At 53.3% G+C, this 23,556-nt stretch overlaps 1 protein-coding gene and 1 long non-coding RNA gene across 2 annotated transcripts; one reads left to right on the top strand and one right to left on the bottom strand.

Moving 5' to 3' along the window:
• Positions 1-1,946: 1,946 nt before the first annotated feature.
• EXTL1 (exostosin like glycosyltransferase 1) lies at positions 1,947-15,925 on the bottom strand. Its single transcript, XM_088790588.1, has 11 exons — positions 14,255-15,925; positions 9,293-9,383; positions 8,892-8,999; positions 7,910-8,032; positions 7,233-7,365; positions 6,929-7,035; positions 5,977-6,066; positions 5,192-5,278; positions 4,687-4,847; positions 3,442-3,613; positions 1,947-3,286 (listed from the first exon to the last, which is right to left on the bottom strand). Exons 1-11 carry the CDS (start codon positions 15,022-15,024, stop codon positions 3,116-3,118), a joined length of 2,013 nt encoding a protein of 670 aa, XP_088646714.1. The 5' UTR covers positions 15,025-15,925; the 3' UTR covers positions 1,947-3,115.
• LOC148755494 (uncharacterized) lies at positions 12,762-22,244 on the top strand. The gene is made up of 4 exons (XR_016018577.1): positions 12,762-12,889; positions 18,896-18,975; positions 21,426-21,497; positions 22,096-22,244. It is a non-coding gene; the product is annotated as an uncharacterized LOC148755494 (long non-coding RNA).
• Positions 22,245-23,556: the final 1,312 nt, after the last annotated feature.

Raw genomic sequence — 23,556 nt, 5'->3', positions numbered from 1 at the left:
CCCAAGAAGGTGTGTCAACACAGACGCCCTGGCCACAGGTGAGGGGTACAGGGATTTCAGCTTGGGTCCCACCCTAATCACCTCACAGCTCCTGGGCCACTTCTCAGCGTGATAAGTGTCCCAGGGAACTCAGCCTGAAATCAGACTTGATCAGGCCAGCTCTGACCTGCTCTGAACTTGGGGGTAGAAAACAAAGAGGGGCTGTACAACTGGGACAGGAGACACTGGGTGAAAGTTCCTGAATTTGGGGGTAGCTTGCGTTTACAAGATGAAGGGGGGAGACCTGTCCCCAGTCTCACAGAGAAGGGAGCATGCCCAGTCATCAGGTGGCCCTGGTTTAGTGGTCTGTCTGCCATTAACAAGCAAGTGCCCTTAGGCAAGTCAGCCTGGCTGTACCTCAGATTCTCATCTGAGAATGTTACCGTTTCCCCGAAATAACACCTAGCTGGACCATCAGCTCTAATGTGTCTTTTGCAGCAAGAAATTAATATAAGACCCAGTCTTAGATTAGATTAGATTAGATTAGATCATATCATATCACATCATATCATATTATATAAGACCGGGTCTTACATTAATTTTTGCTCCAAAAGATGCATTAGAGCTGATAGTCTGGCTAGGTCTTATTTTCGGGGAAACACGGTAACACCTACCTCACAGGGTTGTTATGAGGACGGGAGCCAAAGTCTGCAAAGCACCTGGTCACCTGGTGAGTGAAGAGTAGTTACTTTTATTTTTATCCTGGAAAGATGTTTCCTGAGGCTGCCTTGCTCTGGAGCCAGTTGGGCTTCCCAGCCTCCCCAGGGACAGCTCTGAGTTGTCTCGATTCTGTCCTGACCCATGGTGGGAGGAGGAGGGGTTGGTCACTGGCCTCCCCCTCTGAGCCTCACTCTTCTCATCTGTGAAATGACCTCTTTGTGCCTCTCCAGACTGTCATTCAGGGTTGCCTGTGATCTAGGTCAGCAGGTTCTTCAGCCCCTCAAAATCCGTGGGAAGTCATTTGTGTTGGCTTAGAAGTGTGTGTGGGGGGGATTGCTGAAGGCTGTGCTCCACTCCACCTCAATCGCAAGGGACTCAACCCCTCCTCGTTCCCCTTCAGCCATGGCAGGCCCCAGGAACCTGGATCCTGAGCTTTACTGTATGCCAGGTCCTTATACCCCTCTCCAGACAGTCATTGTGGTGCTCCATTTTTTACAGATGAGAAAATGGAGGAGGCTCAGAGAGGTTGAGTCATTTGCCTTAAGTCACACAGTCAGCGTGAGGACGGTCTGGGGTTTCTGCCTCATACACCCGGGCCTCCCATACAGCAGGGGCTGGGGACTTGCACTAGGCTGCATGTTACATTGTAAGTCCTTGGGCCTGGCAGTGCTCTCCCCATGGGCAAAGCTATGCCAAAGCAGTTCAATGTCCTGGGTAGTGTTCTGGGTGCCACAACTAGAATGTGGAGGGGAGGGGAAAGCTGTCTCTTTCTACTGGATGGGCCTGGCACTCAGAGCCCTTCATGCCCTTGCCCTGGGAAGGCTGCCTGGGCTGCAGCTGTGTACTTCCTCACCTACCCTCAACTGTTCTTGACCCTGGGCCAGGCTGCCTCCCCTACCTTTGAACTCCCAGTCCCCCCTCCTCCCCCCCAAAAAAATCCAGCGGCCCTGTTCTTCCCAAGGGAGAGCCCTCTGTCTACCCCCAGCTGTGACTGGCCCCAGGGAGGCCCTGAGTCATCCAGAGGCCAGAGGTCAAACTGGAGGATGGGGGTGGGAGGCCTTGGAGAGTCCTTGGGGGACAGCATGTTCCTGCCAGCGAGCTAGTCACGGGAGTTTCCAAAGCTGCGAGGCCATCAAAGCAGGAAAGCACCTGACACCCTGGACCTGGGCTGGACCCACCTCCCCCACCCCTCTAGACTTGACCCCCTCCCCCACGCAGCTGCTGTAGAAGTATTTATAGCCTGAGCGTGAGGGGGCAAGGACACAGGCTTTATTTCGGAAGTGATAATTCCAGTTACAGGTGGATGAACCCAGGAGAACCCAGCGGCTCCTCCCCAACGACACTCTCACCTCCAGGCACTTGAGACAGCCTCTGCTTCCACCCAGCCCACCTAGAAATGGCCCTTCTTAGTCCTAAGTGTGTGGGCCAAAGCGTGGGACTATTCTTTCAGATCTCCCCCGCCCCAACCCCCCGAGTTTTGAGACCTCGGGCTGCGCACCACCGAGCCTCCACGTTTCCCTGCGGGCTGCGGGACCCATGGGTGTTGGAAAACTCCGTTCACTTTTGGGGAGAAGGGAGTGCGGTGCGGCGCTGACCTCTAGTGGTCCAGACTGGTAGTGCAGGGCGACGGCGGAGCCTGAGAGGAGGGTCTGCGTTCGCATCCCTTTCCTCCACTCCCCACGCTGCTCCACCCGGTGGATAAGGAAGCCCCGAAACTGGCTTCCCGGCACCTTTTTGCTCCATCGCTGGGACTCGAGGATTGCGCTTAGCAACCCAGGCGTCTTGCGGGTAGCTGCCTTCCCGCCGGACTAGGGGGTGTTTTGTCTTCTCACTCGGCACACGCAGTCCACACTCCCGCCATCGTCCGCACAGGGCCGGGCACGCAGTTGATGTCTCTCCCATCTATCTGTTCGTTAAATATTCGTGGCGCACCTGCCAGGCCAGAGAGAAGATGACACGACCCTGCCCTTCTGGGACTCCCAGGCCAGTCCTGGGGCCAGACGGTGTATGCGGCAAGGCAGCATGAACAGTGTCGGGACGGCGAAAAACTCCGGGCTGTAAAAACGCAAAGGAGATCAAACCGATCTGGAATAGGGATGGGGGTCAGGCAAGCCGCTGGAGCAGGCTAGGATTTGAAAGACAAGTAAAAGTGAGCTCCGCGGAGGGCACCGCAACAGAGAAAGCGCGGTGCACTTGGGGACCGACAAAGGCAGCTGGGTTGGAGGGTGGGGCGAGGCCCCGCCCCCTCCGGGCATGAGGACTATCATTGGCCACTGGGGATCTGGGGTGTTGGCCAACTGGGCGCCTTGATTGCATCCCCAGATGTCCCATAGGAGGGGACATCTGAGCCGAGCCTCCCCCTCTAAGCAGGTGCAGCGCCCCCTGGGAGTAGATCTGGAACCTCTGCGGGTCCCGCTTAGGGCTTTTCCAGGCTGCGATACTTCTTGCGCAACACGGACACCGGGTCCTTGAAGAGTACTGGGTCCAGACGGAGCCGAGAGGACACCAGGGGCATCTGGCCGAACCCTGTCGCCATCTGGTTGATGCAGTCTTGGTCTGCAGGCGCAGGCCCGAGGCCCCTAGGCGCCTAAGAGCGAGAGGAGAAGCATTGGAGGGTTTTCTGTCCTTGTGAACTCCCGTCGCCCCCGCCCCCTTGCAGCAGAAGGGATTTGGTTTAGCCGGTTAGAAGGAACGTTCTCTACCCCAGCCAGTGCTCTCCCATTGGTCACCCGCCATCCTTACCAGTGGTGTTCTGGTTTCCTGATGCCGCTTCCCATAGGGCACCTTGATGGGAGGCAGCTTGGTGACCGCTGCTACTAGGAAGTTCATCAGGACGTCCACACAGGTGGGTGCCTCATCTGCCAGGGTCCTCAGAGCCTTGGGCAGGGAGTGAGTGAAGAGGGTGTGGTAATACCTGGGTAAGAGGGGAGGACAGAGAGAGGCTGCGATGGAATTCACACACACACACACACACACACACACACACACACACACACACCTCATTGTCCTCATTCCTGACCTCACTCTCCCTTTGACCCCATCACCAAGCCTCCTACCAAAGCCCGCTCCCTTCTCTGAGCCCTGGCCACGTCAGAGAGCTCCCATCCCACGTACTAAGTGCTCTCCACTGCTCTGTGCTCTGGCTTGTCTGCAGCCAGTGGTGTACTCCCTGCTCCTCCCTCACAGCTTCTTGGGGCCCCCACACCATTCTCTGAGGTATGAACTCAGAGCCAGACTGAGGGTGGGTGGGGGGAACCAGCTGGTTCCAAGTCCATCCCAAAACCAGCGTCAGGAAGGACGTGGATGAGCCAGGCTGACGCTGCTCCAGGAGAGCTTGCGTCACACAGCCATTCTAACAGAATAACCTGGGCCCACCCTGCAGACATTAGGAATATTCTTCACCCTACCGAGTTTCCTGCAGCGCTCCTGGATAAATCTACAAGAGGTTTCAGGTTGCACATATTTGGTTTAAACATGTTTAAGGAAACCCTCTAAAGAGGCCCTCCAGAATTCAGTCCCTGCCCCAAAACGGGTGCTTCAGGAAGCTTCTGGAAGGCCTTGGGCAGTCCCAGCTGATCACACCCACATTTATTTACTTTTTATACTCATTAAAATGTATTTTATTTTATTATTTTTCCACACACACATTTATAAAGCATCAGGATCATTCTCTTGTCACCCCACCACCACCACCAAACCCAAACACTGTCTTTACCCTCTGCATGGCTGTACTTAAAATAACACTGGCTACCATTTGTTGACCATTTGTGTGCCAAGCACTTCATATGGTTTTCTCACTTGATTATCACACATTTTACAGGTGAGGAAGCTGAGCCTTAACGGGGAAATGGGTAGATCTGTGCCTTGAACCTGGACCTCTGGGCTCTAGACTGACTGCTGTGTTCACGCCCATCCCACCCTGCTCCTGGTTTCAAGAGGAGGGGGTCTCTGGCTGTCAGATCCTGGTGCCTGGGTTACCACCTGTACCTATGGTAGAAGGCAGCCGAGGTGAGGACCATGGAGAATTCGTTGGACCTCTTGGCAGTGTAGCCCCAGCCATTCCGGGCTTCATCCCAGAAGTGGCTCCACGTCAGAAAGCCCACCATCCGCTCCGGGAAGCTCTGCCACACCACAAAAGCAAAGTCCACCTGGGGAGATATTTAAGTGAGGTGTGAGGAAGGAATATCCAGAGATGTGGAGGCAACTAACCGAGGTGACTCAGGGAAGAAGGAGGTGGGAGCATGAAAGTTTCCAGGGGATGCTTAGGGGAACTTTTCTAGCTGGGAGCTGAAAAAAATGTTTTCAGACGAGTCTGGGAAGCTTCTATTGTATTTCTAAGGAGAAGGCTGCGTGGCTTGCTGGGGTCGTTTCAAAGGCAGGAGGCTAGACCTCTGGATCTCGGGCCCTCCCAGCTCTGGGAACCTGAGGGGCTGCCAGGGCCCTCTGGCTCTGTCCCCACCCACATTGGGCTCCTGTGGGGCCCAGTCCTCACCTCACTTGTGGAAAGACTGCTGTGGGCATCAAGGCTGAGGATGGCATCAGTGTGGATGGCACTGTACGGGAAGAAGCGGTCACTGACCTGCAGTGGGAGGGAAGTGAGGGCAACTCAGCTGTGGGAACCTCCCACAGTCAATATATCTGAGTGGCTGCTCAGCAGGAGCCCTGCAGGCGTTGTGCAGGAGGAAGGGCAGTGAAAACAGCAAGCTGCCCAGAACTTGGACCTGAGGAACTCATTTTACCTCTCTGGACTTCAGTTTCCCCCTTGGTAAAATGGGACAGTTTGTGTCTAGGGGCCCTTCCAGTTTTGACCTCTCAGAACCCCTCTCTTTTACATTAGATGCTCACCTCAACCCTGGGAGGGGTTGTTAAACATCCTTCATTTGAAAGAAACAGGCCCAGAGAGATGAAGGGACTTTTCCCAGAACCACACAGCAAGCAGGTGGCTCACACCATCCCAGGTTCTCAGAAGCTACCCCCCTCTGGCCCAATTTGCTGCCATCTGTCCACGTTTCCGCAGGATCCCAGATTTCTCCTCTGTCCCTCATCGGAGACATCCAGTGTACTCCCTCTGCCTTTCCCCAGTTCTCTGGAAGCACAATTCACACGGGCCAGGGGATGGAAGAGATCATTTCTATGAGGCCTGCAGCCAAAACCCCATCTGATTTCTTCAGGCTCAACTTGAAGTCCAGTTTTGGCTCAGGCCAAGTAAATGCCCTCCCCAGCTTCCGGCCTTCCGGGGTGGAGCCCACCCCTTCCACACCTTTCCCCACTCCTCACCTTCCTGGGCCCCTCCATGACTATCACGGGCACTGCTGTCTCAGGCCACCTGGGTGGGGGTGGCTTCTCACTGCTCCAGAGAACCAAGATCTAGGAGGAAAGGGAGTGGTACACACGTCTGGGGCAGAAAAATCCCTTGAGCGACCCTTCTCAGGATGGAAGAACTATGGGGGAGTAGCTGTACATGTGAGTTTGGGAGGAGAGCTTAGTTGGAGCCAAAGCCCTTTCATTGCTGCTCTGTTCTTGCCTCTGGGCTTCTGGAAGGCAGGAATTCTGGTGACACAAAGGTAGTTACCTGTGGCATTAGAACGCAAGAGAGTTGGTGGTGGTAGTAGCCCCTAGCTTGGGCCCTGACCCCATGTCCCATCCCCATCTTCTCTGGAAGATTTTCCTTCTCTGCCTCCTACTCCTTTGTCATTCCCAGGCCAGTCAAATGTTCTGTCTTTGTTGCCCTTTCATCTGTGCCCTGGCTGAGCTCACTGGTTCCCCGCTGTGTGAATACTTTCAAGAGTCTCTCTGGCTTCTCAGGAAGTGAGATTTAAGAGTCTGTATGCCAGGAAATGCTAACTGAATCTGAATCCCAGGGCAGAACCCTTTCCCGCATTTTCTCTGCATCATCAGCATCAAGCCCAGGGCCTGGTGCTCAGAAAGTGACTGCTGAGTGAATAAAGGAACACACGTTTACTTCAGCCTCCCCAAGAGGCACCTGCTTTTTAGATGGAGTCATCAATTTAAATGGGGAGGCAGAGAGGGGTTTGAGGGGAAGGTACTAGAAACATGGAACTTGAAGAAGCAGCAGGGGCAGTTGAAAGTCCTCCCTGTGCCTCCCCCTAAATATGTGGCTCCCCCCAAGACACATGGTTATCCTTGGGTTCTGGATGTCTCCAAAGGCCCTGCCCTGTACTTTGCCCCCACCCTGGATCCCAGGACCGCAGCTGGCAAGGGGGCAGACCTGGGCACAGTGCTGGGAGCCGGCCACCGCCTGGATGAGCTTCAGGGGGGGCTGGCCTGGGGCCCCCACCCAGATCAGGGCGCTGAACCTGTCTGCAGGGCGAGAGCCTGGGGGAATGAGACACAGGCTATTAGGGTGGGAGGGAACAGGTTCCCCTGGAGAATGACCTGAGTTGGGGACCCCAGGAGCCAGGAGAAATGTTGGGGACTCAGGGAGGGTCTTGGCAGGGCTTTATGGTTGAGGCTGGGATGGACTTGGGGAGAGTTGATGGTGGACTTCAAGTTGTCCCCTCCCCAAGGCCTACCCTGCTGTAGATGGTAGAAGGGAAAGTCCGAGGGGCTTGTGGAAAAGGAGGGCAGGGCCAGGAGTGCCCCTGGGGGGCTGTTCCACAACAGCGAGGGGTGAGCAGATACTCCAAGGATCCGGTCCTGAATAATCTGTGAAGTCAGAGAGGGCCGTGCAGGGGGTGGGGCCAGGTGGAAGTGGGTGGGGTCTGAGAAATTGAGGACCTGGTGTAGCCCTGCACCTCCCCCTTCAGGCTATGGGGGTGCGGCAACTGCATCATCAGATCGCTGGAGACAGAAGGTTTGGATGCAGAAGTCCAGAGTAAGGGGCATTCAGTGATGGTGTCAGAAGTGGCAGATTGCGGCCTCCCTGTCCTTCCTCACTTATGACAGACATCACTAATAGCTCATGACATTCTTTGCAGACCCAGAACCCCTCCCAATACAGCACCCGGGCAGCCACTGCCCATCAACTGGAGTTGGCACATGCTTTGGAATCTGTTTGCCACAGCTATCTCTCTACAGATGGGGAAACTGAGGCCAACATTGGCGAAGGAACTTTCCAAGAGCTCACAGCCAAATCTCAGATTCATCCTAGAAACATGGCAGGGGAGATGTCCGGAAAGGGGGGTGGAGAGGGGACAGGCATGAGACAGGAGCTAAGCGCCAGGGCCCCCACTAGGTGATTCCAACTCACCTCCAGAGTGGTATGGACGATTTTCTCCACTGAGGAGAAGTAGGTGTCCCACAGAAACTGGGTCTGCTGACGCAGGGCAAGGACCCGTGTGGGGGGCATCTCCTGGAGGGCAGCCAGGAGGACCTGAGGGAGAAAAGGAGAAGGCATGGGGCCTTGTCAGGCGCTGACTGACCCTGGGGTGGGGACAGCCTGTGGTAGGAGGTCTGGAAACCAGAAGCCCTCTCATGGTTCTCCGAATAGGTTAGAAGCAGCCGCCCTTGGCCAAGTCCCAGATTAACATAGCAATCGAGTTCAAGGGCTGAGTTTAAATGTCATTTAGCAACTGTGATTGTGGACAAGCTACTTAACCTCTGAGTCTGTTTCCTCATCTGTAAAGTGGGGGTAATAGTACCTGCCTCATAGGGTGGTTGTGAGGATTAAATTAGATGATACATAATAAGCTTAGCACATTGTAGAGGCTCAATGAATGGTGGCTATTGTCACTAACTCCTTACGTCATTCTTACTTCTCCGTGGATTCAAGGCTCGCACATATGTTTTTCACAGCTGGGCAAAATTAGTTTCATCCGATGGAAAAGTCATTGTGCCTTTTGCTTTTCCACACAAAGCCCCATGGAAGCACTCCAATTTTGGATGTGTGTGTGTGTGTGTGTGTGTGTGTGTGTCCCCTTCCCTTCAATTGGGTATTTTAAGCAGTCATGGACCAGTGGGGCTGGGCTCATGGAGATCATCTGGTCTAACACATTGTACAGATGGGAAAACTGAGGCTGAAAGAGGCTCAGGCCTTGCTCTCAGAACTTTCAGAAGTCTCTACCTCCATCTGCTCCTATGGGAGTCCCAGAGGCTTGGGGCTGGGGGTGGGGAATCATCAGTATACTGCATAGACGGGGGATAGAACTGAGGCTAGCCTGGGGGCTGGGATTCTGGGCTCCCTCCTATGTACTGGGTCCAGTCCTCACCCCTCGGGCAAGGCCCTCAGTTACCTGAAGTGGGAGCCTCTCATCGGCTACAATGGCTGCCTTGGTCCAGTCGATGACCTCGGAGAAGGGCAGCTCCCAGCGAGGGCTGAGAAGCACAGGGATGCAGCCAGCCTGGGGGGCAGGGGCGTCACTGGGGAACCCAGTCTCACCCTGTACACACTCCCCCCTCCCAGTTCTGAGTCAGCAGTTGTTGCTGTTGGGGGCAAGGAGCAAAGAGGAGGGAAAAGTGGGGGTTGTTTCTGGAGGGGGGGAGTTCTGCCGAGGGTGAGGTAAATGTGGATGCAGGCACACCTGAGTCCCAGAGGAAAGAAGTAAAGGGCAGCTCACCACTCCTTCCCATTGGTCTGGGGCCAGGGCAGGAGCGTGGGGGGCAGGGACAGGGGATGCCCAAGTTGGGGTTGTACCTGCAGGGTTTGGAGGAAGCGCACGGCATCAGGACGGCGGCCAGGGATGAGGCAGAAGGTGGCATTGGGCAGTGTTGCCCCAGGGTGGGTCCTAAGGAGGCACAGGAGGGGTCCAGTACAAGAGGCCTGAGACAGCTGCCCTTCCCCCCACCTGGCTCCCTCAATGGCTTCCCAGCCCCACACCAACACCCCCAAATTCACAATGTGCAAACCCATCGTGTTCTATATGTTAACAAAACTCATGCACAGCCACGCACTGACACACACGTGCCAGCCTCACACCTGCCTCTCCCCACAGCTGGGCTGGAAGGCAGGAGCACAGTCCTAGCTTTGCCTTTGCCCTTGGTGGTCTTAGACACCTCCCTTCTCTGGGCCTCAGTTTCCTTATTTGCAAAATGGGAGGCTGCGGGCAGACTTGGCCATGCATGTGTTTGCCCGCCTACTCTCCGCCACACGCAGGCTGCAGACTCCCCGGCAGCCCTCACCTGAGTGGCCTCCATGCCCTGCCCTCCCCCCAGGCCGAGAGCCCAGGCCCATGAAAGGCTCCTCTGTCATGAGGTGGGCTGGGCCCTCAGCCTGGAACCACACAGGAAGCTGCTGCCTAGAGGCCCCCTAGCCCAGAGGACAGGCCTCCTCTGTTCCTCCCCCCTTCCCCCCCCCCCCCAGCTCCAGGGCCACACTCAGGCTGTGTGTGCCTGTGGGAGGGGGAGTCACACGCTCCTCAGAACCACCTCCCTGGGACTGCCCACCCAAGGAAGCATTGCCTATAACCTCGCTACTGGGTGGGGTGGGCAGACAGGACTCCTGGGCTCACAGGCCTGCTCAGGGTGGGGCTGATGAATAGGGCCCAGAAGGTCCTAAATACAGCCTATCTGGTCCTGAGTCTGAACCTTCAAGAAGCACTCCTGGGAGGACTTAGTCAGTCTCTGGACCAACCCCCGTTGAATAGATGGGGAGACCGAGTCTCAGACCCAAGGACTAGCTCAGGGTCTCCGAAAGGGTTGGGCAGAGCTGGAAGTAGAACCAAAGTATGCTAATTCCTGACCCTGGGTTATTTGAACCACCCCAGAGCTGTTGCTAGGGGTCTCTCAGAGGACCCCTGCCTTCTTTCTCCAGTGCTCAGGTATCCACCGGCTTTCTCTGGAAGATGCCACAAGTTAAACAATAGGACACTCTCCACCTCGTTAAAAGCCACAGCACCAGCCACCTACAGCCCCACCCCCACCCCAATAAAGCCTTAAGGGACTGAAAATGCCTAAGATTAAGGCTTTAGAGATCCCAGTGACAAAGAGCTTGATGAATGAGCTGTACCTCTCAGCCCTCATTAGCCTCCCCTGTACCTTCTTTTGGGTCTCAATATCTAAGTTCAAACATCACCTCCTCTGGGAAGCCCTCCTGATCTCTTCAGAGATGGCTCCCACCTCTCTGCTCCCACAGCCTCTGTGCGCCCTGTAGTAGTACTAATGAACCTTTATTGAGCATATACTTTGTTCCAGGCAGTATATGTTTACGTTCCAAAGTATATGTTTAAGTACTTTACATGTATTACCTCACTTCATTCTCACAGCAACCCTATGAGATGAGAGGTATGAGCTGTTATTATCCCATTTTACAGATGAGGAAAGTGAGGCCCACAGAGGTCTCATAGCTCTGCGGTACAGCAGCCAGGAAGGCAGCTTGCACAGCCTCTCTCTGCTTAACAATGTGTGTTGAAACCAGGGACTTGTCTGTTTACAAGACAGAGCTACTTGAGGGCAGGGTTGCCCCTCCCTCATCTCAGTATCCCCAGGGCCTTGCAGATTGCCTGGCCAAGAATGGGCACTCGGTGAGCTGGATGAATGCATGTTCAGTGTGCAATAGAGGATAGACCCAGGACCAATGGACCCAATGTCTGAAAGGTCAATTTCAGCACCAAGTTCTGTTAATGAAGCTGGTTACAAGTAGCCAGTGGGTGGCCTGGGGAGGTGGTGAGTTCCCCATTAGTAGAGGTAAATAAGCAGAGGCTGGATGAGCGCCTGAGTATGTATGTATGTGAGAGAGAGTGTGTGTTACAGAGGGGTCATTGTGGTAACTGCTGATGAAGTCTTAGGGTTCTGTGACCATGCAAGTTGCCGGCCTTGGACTCGGGGCCTTGGTGCCCAAGGCTGGAGTCAGTGTGGCTCTACCTCTTTCCATATGCCCCAGGCACTTTGGCCTTTGTGGGCGCTTGGCCACAAAACAATTGTAAAAATTATAGTTAACTGTGTACATATAAAAATGAACAATATATGAAAACATTTTCTTCTACCTAAGAGCTCATTGTGTTCCCTCCTGATTTTCAAAAAAGTGAAAACATTTTCATGGGCCCCTAAAAGTGTCATGACACTTGTGCCCCCTATGCCCAGGGGACTTTAAAACATGCACTGAATTTATGTAAACAAACAAAAAGCTGGGAGAACATATGTACACATGGCTTGTGCACACACAGGGGACTTCAGAAAAGTCACAAGAGAAACTGGAAGTGGTGTTTAGCTCCAGGAAGGAAAACTGGGTGGCCGGAGACGGGGTGGGAGGGAGTTTTCACTGTATACCCTTTTGTGCCTTTGGAATTTTGTACCATGTGAATGAATTCCCTATTCATAAAAATAAATAAATAACAATTTAAATGGGTGGAGGCTTATTCCAAAGCAATAGGAGACTGTTCAATGAAGGTGGAAAACCATGGGCTTTGGAGCCAGAAGTGCAGGGTTTAATCCCATCTCTACTGCTGCCAAGCACTGGGTCAGAAACATGAAGGGAGGCCCTGGTGAATCAAGGAGCTTGTCACCAAAGCCCCTTGGCTGGCTCCCTCCACCTCTCTGAGCCTCAATTTCCTGTTCTCTGAAATGGGGATACTAATACCTCCCTAGCAGGGTGCTTCCGAGGATTAGCCATGACTTATGTAAGGTGGCTGCACAGAGCCTTGCCCAGAGCAAGCTCTCCCCACATGTTCGCTTCCTCCCCTCCCCCTTCTTCTGCCAGCTGAGGGAATGTGGGACAGTAGTGGGGACTGAATTGCCTCTTTCTCTGGCCCGCAGTTGTTTATTCAGGCCACCTTCCAGGGGCTGGCCCTGTGGCTGTAGGCCTCCCTCTCTCCCTCTGTCCCTGTACTATCTGGCTCACTCAGGCAGCTGCCTGGCACTTCAGGGAAACTAAGGCTCAAACTACCCTTACGGAGATTATGGAGTCCCTGCAGGTGGGCTGAAGCCAAAGACAGAACTTCCAGACGTTCAGAGGACAATGAGAGCCTGCCAGGTGTCACACCTTGGAAATAAACTTATCAAAAATGCTACTTAGAGGGTGGCCACATTGATTAGGAAACCATGGCCAGTTTTGGCCAATGTTGGATCAGTCAGTAAACATTTATTGAGCACCTACCTACTGTGTGCAGATCCCTAACTTTCAGTTTCTCAAAGAGGTTCAGGCTACAATAGCTTTCAGATTCACCAATAGCCAATTGCATTTAGCAGTAACTAAAGTCAGCTGAAAGAAGAACTTCCTGTAAGCAAGACTAGCTACTAAGTGCCAAATCAGAAAAGCGATGCAAGGCACGGTGAGTGGAGAACCTTGTCACCAAAGGTGAGTTCTTCCTGAGCTCTGAGCTTGAGGTGACTGGTGGATCCCGACTTTTCGGGTTACTGCTGAGGATGCCCGTTAGGGATGGGTCCTGGCAGAAGGGCCTTGGGGGCTGACTGGGGCAATTCCTTTTTCACCCCTGGCTGCAGGGCTCCCCGGAGGTTATGTGCCTTCAGGAGGTAGAGGGATTCCCACAAGAGCCCTTTGGCTGAGAGAAGCCCCAAAAGCCCTGAGCAGAGGCAAAAATGGAGCATGGTCACGTGAAGAATTCCTGGGAGGAAAATGGAGCTCAGAATTAGTCCACCCTCTAAGTAGCATTTGTTGTTCTAGCAGAGAATAGGGAGATGCCTGAGGGTGGGAGCAAAGGAAGGAGACCAGAGTGACAGGTTGCAACTCAGGTCTGCCACCGGAGATGGAGAGGGAACCCTCTGCTGTGGGGGCCCTAGATAACCTCAAAAGGACTTTCATTCTTGCCTGCTCATACTCCTATTGGATACTGCTGGCCTCCTGTGGGTGCAGAGGGTTTAGGATGCTTAGGGGTTAACTGCTTTATCACTTGAGGTATGTCACCCCAACTAGCCCAGGTAGAGAGAAGTTTCTAAACAAGCTCTCCACATCCCATAGGCCCCAGTACCCCTTGTATGTATTCAGGACTCTCCTTGGCAGTAAGTTCTTCTGTAGGTCTAACCTAATTCATATTTGCTGTAACAAAAGGCTGTTTCCCTGAGAGGTTAACTCCCCAAAATTAGACATAGGAGCAACTTCCATCTGTGACCAGTTACTAATCTCCATGGCTTTGAGACATTTGACGGGGTTGATCATAAACTCTTCCTCAAACTCAGAATTCTAATGCTAAAGGCTTTGGAGACAGGCAATTCTGAATTAAAATACTGGCTGTGCTCTTTCTGGCTGAGTGACCTCAAACAAGTTACTTAACCTTTTTGAGCTTCAGTGTCTGGTACACAAACACTCGATAATAGCAATTAGTATCATCTCATTATAATCATTCTTTAGGAAAGTGCTTAGCACAGAGCAGGCACTATAGAAGTATATATTAAATAAAATATTAGGAAAGGAGGGATTGGAATAAGAGAAAAAGAGTAAGTAGGAGTGAGCATAGGTTTATATTTTTAAAGATCTTTAAGGGGGAACTCCAAACCTGTCTTGGACACCACTTGTGGCAAATCACCATCTAGGTGGTATTGTTCTTTACTGTCTAACTTGACTCCCTCCTGCTGTAGCTGAGGCCTAAATTGGCCAGGACTAGCTGGTTCTCCCACCTCAGTCCTGCCCTCGACCCGACCCGGGCTTCTGGGCTCCCATCTCAGACCCCTCCCGACCAGCCCCTGAGGGAAAAGATCCACTTACTGCTCGTGTCCATGGTCCTGTTCACAGCGCCCATCCCAGAGGCAAGCAGAAGAGTTGGTGCCTGCCATGCGCCACCCGCCCCTCTCCTCTGCCAGGGCCACCAGGGCCACCCCGGGCTGGGGGCTGTGCTGCCGCAGCTGGCCGGGAGCCCCACCTCGCAATGGGTGGGCTTCAGGGAGAAGCGGGAGGGCCACGTCAAAGCCAGGCCGGAAGGTGTCCACTGTGGGGCTGGCCTCGGCCACCATCGCCTGTCCCAGCTGGAAGGTCTGGGAGCAGGAGGCTGAGTGGAGTCGGAGGATCAGATGGTTCTTGCCCCCATTCCATTGTGGGGGCACAGGGCTGCACTCTCCAGCTGAGGCATCCAGGCTGAGGAGGAGGAGGCAGGCTTCGGCAGGGCTGAACGTGTGGTAGCGGGATCCCTCAATGGAAGCCAGGATCCTGCGCTGCGTCTCAGAGACGGGGTCAGCGGCTGGGTACGTGAATACCTTGAAGCCACCACCCCTGCACTTCGAGGCATCAAAGCAAGCTCCCCAGTCGCAGCTGCCACTACGGGGGGCTAGAGGAGATTGAGGGGCATCTTCTGGGAGCTCCACAGGCTGGGAGAAACTCTGCAGGAGCTCTGCATCCAGCCAGCGGGGCCAGCCTTTGGGGGACTCTGCCCGAGGTCTGGCGGGCACTGCCAGGCGGAGAAGGGGGAAAACTCCCAGGAGGCCAAGGAGCCAGGAGGTCAACAGTGCCAGCCAGAGGGCCTTCCTTCTCCACGACTGCATGTGGCCACCCACAGCCAAGACTGGGGGAAGCAGGAGGAGCGGGGACCTGAGGGTGGATCGCTGGAGCTGGGATCAACCTTCTAGTTCAGCACCCTCATTGTACAGATGGGAAGACTGAGGCCCATCAAGAGCAGGCTGCCAGTGTAAGGTCAAACAGCAAGTCACCAGCCAGGCCAAGGAGGCTGAGGAGGACCCAGCTTTCTGGCCTTGGCTCCCTGTGGTCAGGACTCTGCTTGCTCGGCCTTTGGACAACCAAGCCAACCTTTGCCCTCCCAGCAGGGCCCCCTGCCCCTGGGCACTATTCAGGCTGACGCAACCCCTGTCCCAGCTGCTAGGCCTCTGGTCCTTTTGCTCTCGTGGCTGCACCCCCTGACCCGGCCCTCAGTGGAGAGGAGGACCGTCTGCCAGGCCATGGGGGACCCATTAGGGCTCCCAAAGAGGCGGTTTGGACAGGGTACAGGGCTGGAAGGAGCAGGGGTGGTCTCCCCAATTCGTCCCCTGCCTGAGCAGCCCTGGCCACCCCTGTTCCCGCTGACAGGTACTCCTGGGCTGCAGGCCCTATGGCTCAGCTAAAATTAGACCCTGTGCTCTATGCGGGCTATCAGGGTCAGCTGAGGTCAAGGCTTGGGTGCAGCCAGTGCCCCTTGCCTGGGTGCAGGGAGAGCCCTTGATCCTGGTCCTCTCCCACCCTGCCGCTGTCCCCAGCTCAGGCAGCTCGGCCCTTTCCCCTCACCCCCCAGAAGCTGTCCCTGCACGCTCTGGTTTGGAGCTATCACGGTGCAGAGGCCAGGGACCCTGCACCAAGCCCCTGCCCCATGGCCCCCAAGCCCTGTCGCTGTCTTCTCCGTTCCCTCTGCAAGCAACATCTGGCCCGACTAGATCTCTCTCCTAGAGGCAGTTTGGCTCCTCCCCCGCCAGCTCTGATTTGCTCCTGGCTGGGAGGCAGGGTCTCCACTTAACCCTTTCCAAACCAGTTTCCTTGATTGCTATTAATAATAAGCAGGAAGGACCACACCTCGCAGGTTGCCAAGAGCTATCACAGCCTCTGTGTCTGAATTCTCACATCAACCCTTCAAGGCAGAGCTTTATCACTGTCGTGTTTTACAGAGGAGAAAAGTGAAGCTCAGAGAGGGGATGCTGTTTTCCTAAGGTGACTCAGCTAAGAAATAGGAGGGTGAGGATTTGAACCCTGAGCTCCTGACCCTAATCCTTAAAGCTTCCCATTGGTCACCCCAGCTGGGGGGACTGAGTGTGGGAGTCTACAAATCGAATGAGGTAATTGAGGTGTTAAGCAGCTGGTGGGGGGTGGTATTAGGTAAGGTGCTCCTGACTGTATTTCCAGGATTGGTCCCTCTTCCTTCAGCAGCCCCCCACCCCACCCCACCCATCTCATCCAGCTCCAGCCTTTTAGGGCCCACACCTGGCACCTCTCACTCAAGTTCCCAGATCTGCCCTTGCCTGGAGCTCTGTGGGGAAGGTCTTTATGTTTGTTCCAGTCTGTATGGTAATATCTTCCTGGAGTTGAACTTGACTCTCCATTAGTCCACGCTCATTGGAAGGGTTCCCTTGCTCAGTTCCTTGGTCTGTATTCTGTGACGGGAGTCAAGAATGGGTGATGTCACTCACTGAGTAATCACTGGGGTGATGGGGGAGACACAGACCCTGGCTGCCAAGAACCCCAGTCTGACAAGAAAGGCCACAGGGAGCTGGGCAGAACTGGAGTGAACTCTGCCTCTGTCCTCTCATCTCTAGAATGGGGATAGTGATATCTGCCGTAAGATGGTTGCCAGGTTAAATCCAGGCCTATCCCATGGGGGTCCTTCAACAAGTGGCAGCCTCCGTTCCTTGTTCGCCTTCTCCTGATTGCAGAACACCATTGATCTGATGAGGGAACCACCCTGGGAATGTTTGGCCCTTGGTGAGCAGCCAGTCTGAGGGGGCAGCGGGCACAGTTCATACTGTTAAACAAAAAATTTAACTTCCACAGTTGAAAGTCTTTTTAAAAGAAAGGATTTATTGGGCCATTGCTAACAAAGAAAGAGACTGGTCTTGGAGCATGGAGTCTAGACAACACATAGGTAGATAGGAAAGATGACATGTCTGTTGTCCTGGAGTTTTGCAAGTGTTTTTATACATCAAGTAGTGGGGAGAAAGGTGTAAGGCATTCTGAAAGGATTTACATTAGATACAGACAGAAGGAACAGGAGGTGAAGCGGGGCCAGTTCTGGGATAGGCACAGCCACGTCCGCAAGGAAGAAGTGTCCACTCCTGTGGATTGGCTGTGGGCCGAGACTGGGAAGTTCGTGTGTAAATAAGAAACGGAGGTTCCTGGGGGTCAGGATGGCAGAGGCTTCTGGGGTTCAACAATCACAGAAATAGCCGCTGGGAATTAATCTTAAATTCCAACAAATATACAGGAATGAGAGCAGTTTTGTCAGAGCTGTTCCACAGCTATTAAAAGGCTAACTGTTCTGTTTCTTTCTCTCACTCTCCTGCCACTGTATTGTAATTTAGAACATCTCAGATTTTTTTCTTGTCATTACACCCAAGGATGTCCTCAAAATGGCCAAAAAAGGGGGAATCTGGCCTCTTTGAAGCACAGGGTCTGTCACTCCCTACATGCATCAGTTTCTCTTGTATGATGAGAGGCCTTTGCACATGCTATTTGCTGCTGTTGCCTGCATGCCATCCTTCCACCTTGCTCTGCTAACCTCCTCACCCTACAGGAATCAGCCAAAGGTCCCTTCTTACAAGAAGGCTCCCTGACTCTCCTCAGCCTGGGTTAGGGCCCTCCTCCAGGTTCTCATGCCATTTCTTCATCCCTCTATACTCAGACACATTCATTTGTTCATCCAACAAATACGTACTGCGTACTAAATATGGGCCAAACTTTGTGCCAGGCACTGGGGGTACAACACTGAAGAACAATAATAGCTAACATTCGTATTCCATTTACCTTGTGCCAGGCATGGCGCTAAGTGCTAATGTATTCACTCATTCAATCCTGTCCTATGGGGTGATGAAGGATATACTATTATTATTCCCATTTTACAGATGAGGCAATGGAGGTCCAGGGAGCTGTAAGTAACTTGCCTAAATTCCCACACCTGAGCCAAGATTTGGACCCAGGTAGTCCGTTCCCTTAATCACTGCACTATTCTACTCCTGAGTGAGACACACACACACCCCCAGCCTCCTGAGTTCACTGTCCTGGGGAAAGAGAGACCAGTAACTAGCAATTACAGGAAGGAAAGGGGAGCTTGGGTGTGCACAGAGGGGACACTTAACCCAGGTGGCCGGAGAAGGTGTCTGAAGCATGACAGCTACCCTAAGACCTGAAGGGCACAATGTTTTTCAGAACAATCACTGTGGTTGCCTGTGTGGGAACAGACAGGAAATGGCAGGAGTGGTGGCAGGGACAGCTTTTTTATGGGTCTGTCACCTTACAAGTCATTCATTCATTCATTCATTCATTCATTCATTCGTTCGTTCTACAGCTACTCAATGAACCCTTCCTGGGGGCCAGGCAGTTCTAAGGGCAGTGAACAACGCAGACAAAAATCTTGCCCTTATGGGGCTCATGTTCCAGGGAGGGGAAATTGGCAATAAACAAAACAAATAAATAAAAGTATCTTGTGTTGTTTGGCAAGCAGTGCTATGGAGAAGGTGAGGGGAGGGGCTGCAATGTGAAATGGGCCAATCAGGACTGGTCTCACTGAAAGGCTGACATTTGAGTACCATCCTGCCAAGGTGAGTGGAGAGTGTTTTTAGGGAAAGGTCATTCCAGGCCAGGGAGCAGCCAAGGCACGGACTCTGGGAGAGGGAAGCGTGCCTACTGCGTTCAAGGTGTGATCTGGCCTTGTCTTCACAGCACCACTCAGACTCCAGGAAAGAGGTTACCATGGGGCAGAGACAGAAGCAGGAGCCTGTTGGACCAGAGCAGCCATGCAGGTGAGCCACGACGGTGGCGTGGACCGGGGTAACAGGGGTGAAAGGGGCAAGATGTAGTTGGATTCTGGATATATTTTGAGCCAGGGCAAAAGGACAGATTTGCTGATGGGCTGGATGTGAGGTTTGGCCTGAGCCACAGGCAGGGTGGAGCTGTCATCAACTGAGATGGGAAAGACTGGAGGGAAGCCAATTGGGGAAATGTCAGGAGTCTGGTTCTGGCACTGGGAATTGTGTCTCATTCATCCATCTCTTCCCCAGCACCAACTTAATAATGTCCAACAAATGCTTGTTGAATGAGAGAATGAAGGGATGGAGGGACAAAGTTGGGAGTGCTAGGAAGCCCAGGCCAGCTGGTGAGGGTATTGGAGGGGATAGCTGATCCTGCTTCCCCACCCCCAGCCCTGGGCCTCCTAGCTGGCTCAGGCCCATGCCCACACTTGAGTACTCACACAAGCCCTCTCCTACCTTCATCCCTGTAAGGGAGGCTTTCATGCCCGAGCTTGTGTGAACTGCCATTCACACAGTTGCCCTGGGGCTTGGATGGAGGAAGAAAAGGCCAGGCATTCTTTCAGGCAGGACTGAGTTGGGCTTATCCTAAAAATACATCTCTGGTCTCTGCCAAGGGCTCTGGGTCTCCATTGGGCTCTTCAGGGCTCATCAAAGCCACCAGAAGTTCCCGTCTTATACCTGGGCTCTGATCGATGGGATAGAAGCCAACACTTTGGGGTGATGGGAGTGGGGCAGGGTAAGAGAGAGAGGACAGCAGGAGGAGAACAGGGGAGAGGAGGAAGCGGAGGAGGCAGCAGTCCGGGCTCTGGTTTAGTGTGGTGAGGCTTCTGGGAGGAGGCAGCAGACTTGTCTCCTGCAGGGCAGGGTTGAAGCAGGCCTTTATGTGGGTTTGAGGACGAGGAGGTGCCCTGGATGGCATCCCGGAGCTCTGAGCACTGCAGTGTTTGTTTCATGGCCATGGTAGTGTCATGCTGCCTGGGGGAGGGGTGCCTGGGGGCTGCCTGGGATTGCTTCCTGCCTGATGTGCCAGGTGTCCTAGTGACCAAGGTGCCCAGGGAGAAAATGGAGGCTAACCTCATCGTGTTTGATCTAAACTGTTCCCTCTTTGCACCCTGATTCGGTTTCCTTCCCACTCATCCTTTTCTGGGATGGGCCTGAACTCTCCAGAAGGAATGCATCTAGTCCTCCAAGAGGAAAGGGTCTGAGCACTTACAATGCTGTGGTTAATAGCTCAGCGCAGGTGCTCTGAGCAAGCTGCGTGTTCCTGTACAAGTTACTTCACCATTCTGTGCTTCTGTTTCCTCATCTGTAAAATGCTGATAATAGCTCCTTCCTCAAAGGTTTGCTGGGAAGAGGATTAAATGAGAGCAGGGACCTAACAAAAGGTATCCTCTACTCCTGTCAGACCCTGAGGGAGGTGAGGTGACTTGCCCGAGGGCAGCAAGCTTCCATCTGGGGTAGGTCAGGACCAGGACTGGGTTTTTCCCTCCTGTACCCATGTTCCTCCTGCTGCGCCTCCATCTCTGCTCAGGAAGAAAGAAGACACTTGGAGCTCCACTAGGCCATCACCGTGGAAACCCATCTGCTGCTTCTTATCTGCTGCTGTTTGTTCCTTCAGCTCTGAGCTGTCTGGGTGTCTCACTACAGAATTAACAAGTGCAGGAGGCTGGAGGCTGCAGGAGCCTCTGGGGTTGAGCACAGATAACCCCAAACCACGGTGAATCCCCACAGGACCTTGTGATATAACTCAAGCTTCAGCTAAAGCGAGTGCCCCCTGGGTGCCACGCAGATGCAGTTCCGGCACATAGTGGATAATCCACACCTGCACCCCACCTGGGGGGGGGGGCAGGGGAACAGCCCAAGGGACCAGAGGATGGGAGTGGGGGGAGCAATTCTGGCCTCTGCTCCTCCCCAAGCATGGTGTGTGACCGTGGACAAGCACCCTTTTTCTGGGCCATCAATTTCTTATCATCAGCCTAATGTTGTAGCAGGAGTAGCTTTCCAGAGCAAAAAGTTCTGGAATTCTTACTGAGAAGTAATCCTGACACAATTCAGAAGGTCAGTCCTTCTGACTTGTCCTTTCCCATCTTTTCAACACTTGACTTTGGTAAGGAAAAGTGTACAAAACTTGCAAGTGAAGTAATGAGGAGACTGTGACCTTCATCAGTCCACTGGGCTATTACCTAACAAGCCCCGAAGGGTCCCTGTGTATTTAGGCCCAGACATTTTATAAGTCTAAGAACGAAGATGCTAATTTGCAGAAAACAGATAAAATTCAAATGATTTCATCCAATAGTGATACAAATGATTTCTGACCAGTAGAGATTATAGGCTAAAACCCAAAGGTTATACGTAGGTCACGCCCTGTGGGGCTTTCACTGCTGGAATCTGACTATAGTAATCTTATTCCCCTATGTTTTGTGTTTCTTTGACTATATCAGTGAAACGCAGGCTCTTGACTCCTGGCAGTTTCTTGGAATCAATGAGGCCGAAAAAAGACAACGGAGCCACAGGTAAGGGGTTCATACCACAGGTATATGCACGAGGAGGCCGGTTGAGACACAGGAAGAGCATCTGCAACGCCAACAGTTAAATAACGTGCAGAACAAAGGTGGCTTACAGCCAGCTGGTTACATAAGGGGGGGGGGGGCATCCAGGTGGTGTGAGCGGGCACGGGAACAAGCCAGGGACCTTGTAAGCAAGGCCAAAGCCTGGGAACTGCTCTCCTGGCCCTTTCCCTACAGTCAGTCACTCCATTGAACCGCTTTGTCAGCTTGATAGTTTCCTCATGAATGAGGGACATACAACTTTGACGCGTGCTCACTATGCATTTTTGTGATACTTTTTTTTATGTAACATTTAGAACAGTATATTTGATAGCTCACCAAGCCTCATTTTCCTCTTTTGTAAAATGGGGAATTCAAGGGAGGGGCTGACAAACTTGCTGACCTTGAGCCGGGCACTACTGAGCTCTTTAGAGCCCTGATTTCATTTCAGCCTCACAGCAAAATTCATAGAGGTGAAGTGATTGCCCCAAGACTACACAGCCAGGGAGTAAGAGAGCCTGGATTTGAACCACTGCCTCACAGGGGGCTAATTCCTGCTTCACAGGTTTATTGTGGGGCTGGTTGAATGAGAGAACACGTGGGAAAGTACTTGGCAAACTGGACAGGTATGCACACATGTGAGTAATTATAGTCAGCCCACGGCTACCTTCTAACTGGCCACACCTAGACATGGCCCATGGGCTCCCCTTCCATGGCAGGTGGGTCTCTGCTTCCTGTAGGGTGGGTTTCTGTTGTCCAGAGAAAGCAGGAGGCAACCGAGGTAAGCAGGAATACGAGGTAACCAGCCCCTCACATACGGGACACCATCCCTGCCTGAAACTGCAGAATGAGCTTTCAGCCCTGGCCACTCCTTTGGGGCCTGTTTTCCTGGAATGGGTCTGGGGGACAGCAGAACTGGACAGGCCAAGTAGAGCAAATTTCTTAAAGTCATTCTGTTCCATCCTCCTGAGTGTTTCAACCTGAATTAGATCTTCTCTGAAGGCTCCAGAAGCCATGCCAGCCTCCCCTAAGTTCTTGGACCCCCCCGCCCCCCCGCCAGAGCAACCCACACCCAGACAACTTCACCTCAGCCCTGGGGGCCAAGGGGTTAGTCAATGGGGCCAGCTTGGCAAATGTTTACCGTAGCAGGAAGATAATTATCAGCCTGTTTTCCAAAGCTGAAGCAGGAAGATTTATTTCTCCTTTCCTCCCTCCCCGAGGATGCCACTTGGCAGAGTAAACACAGCTTCCTGTTGGTTCTTTGCGGAGATGCCGAGCAGAGGGGTAAGAGCTGGGGCCAGGATCAGGCCCAGAGGTAGGCCCCAAGGAGGACATGTGGGGGGCTCAGTCCCATTTCTCTGGGAGTCCGGGCCCCACCTCGGAGGCTCGCCTAGACTGACAGTCCTTAAGACGTCATAATTGTGGCTGTAATTGATGGAGCCTCTGCAAAGGCTGGGCCTGTCTCATACATCACCTCATGTAATCCTCACGGCCACCATAAGAGCTAGGTGCTCTTATCTCTGCTCCAGATCAGGGAAGGGAGATGCAAAGAGGTGAAATCACACATCTAGGGTGAGCCAGCTAGTAGTGGGTGGTAGAGTGGGGACCAAATCATGATCTGCCTGACATCAGACCTGCCAGACTTTCTACTTTCCTTCTTCTAAATGACAAGGCAGTCAATTTGTGGAGTATCTACTATGTGCCAGGCAGTCTGTTGGACACAATTTCTATCTCTCATCTGGAAGCGTCATTTCCTAGAATCCCTTTACTATGCTAATAACATCAGAAGAGTGAGATAGTACAGTTCATAACTGGGGGAGGAAACATAGGCATGAATCCCAGGGATGAAAACAGGATGAGCCTCACGTTGCTTCTTGTATCCAAATGGCACCCTCATCAGATGTCCACCAGGTCCTGTGGGCTTCACCTGCAAAAAACCCTGTCACTAGCATGGCTCCCACCTCCCTTTACCCCTGCTTGGTCCAGGCTGTCATCATTGGCTCATCTGGACTGGCCTCTGGCCTCT

Source organism: Rhinolophus sinicus, chromosome 14, assembly GCF_057876585.1.
Source record: "Rhinolophus sinicus isolate RSI-liver-muscle chromosome 14, RSI-T2T, whole genome shotgun sequence".
Lineage (NCBI taxonomy): Eukaryota > Metazoa > Chordata > Mammalia > Chiroptera > Rhinolophidae > Rhinolophus > Rhinolophus sinicus.
This window is presented reverse-complemented; position numbering and strand designations above follow the sequence as displayed.

Bases quoted from the DNA above. Each gene is read 5' to 3' on its own strand.
- EXTL1 (XM_088790588.1), bottom strand. From the start codon at position 15,024: ATGCAGTCGTGGAGAAGGAAGGCCCTCTGGCTGGCACTGTTGACCTCC. The intron at 8,033-8,891 runs GTAACTGAGGGC...TTTCTCCCTCAG, and splicing joins ATGAGAGGCTCCCACTTCAG to GTCCTCCTGGCTGCCCTCCA. The intron at 5,279-5,976 runs GTGAGGAGTGGG...CTCCCACTGCAG, and splicing joins TCATGGAGGGGCCCAGGAAG to GTCAGTGACCGCTTCTTCCC.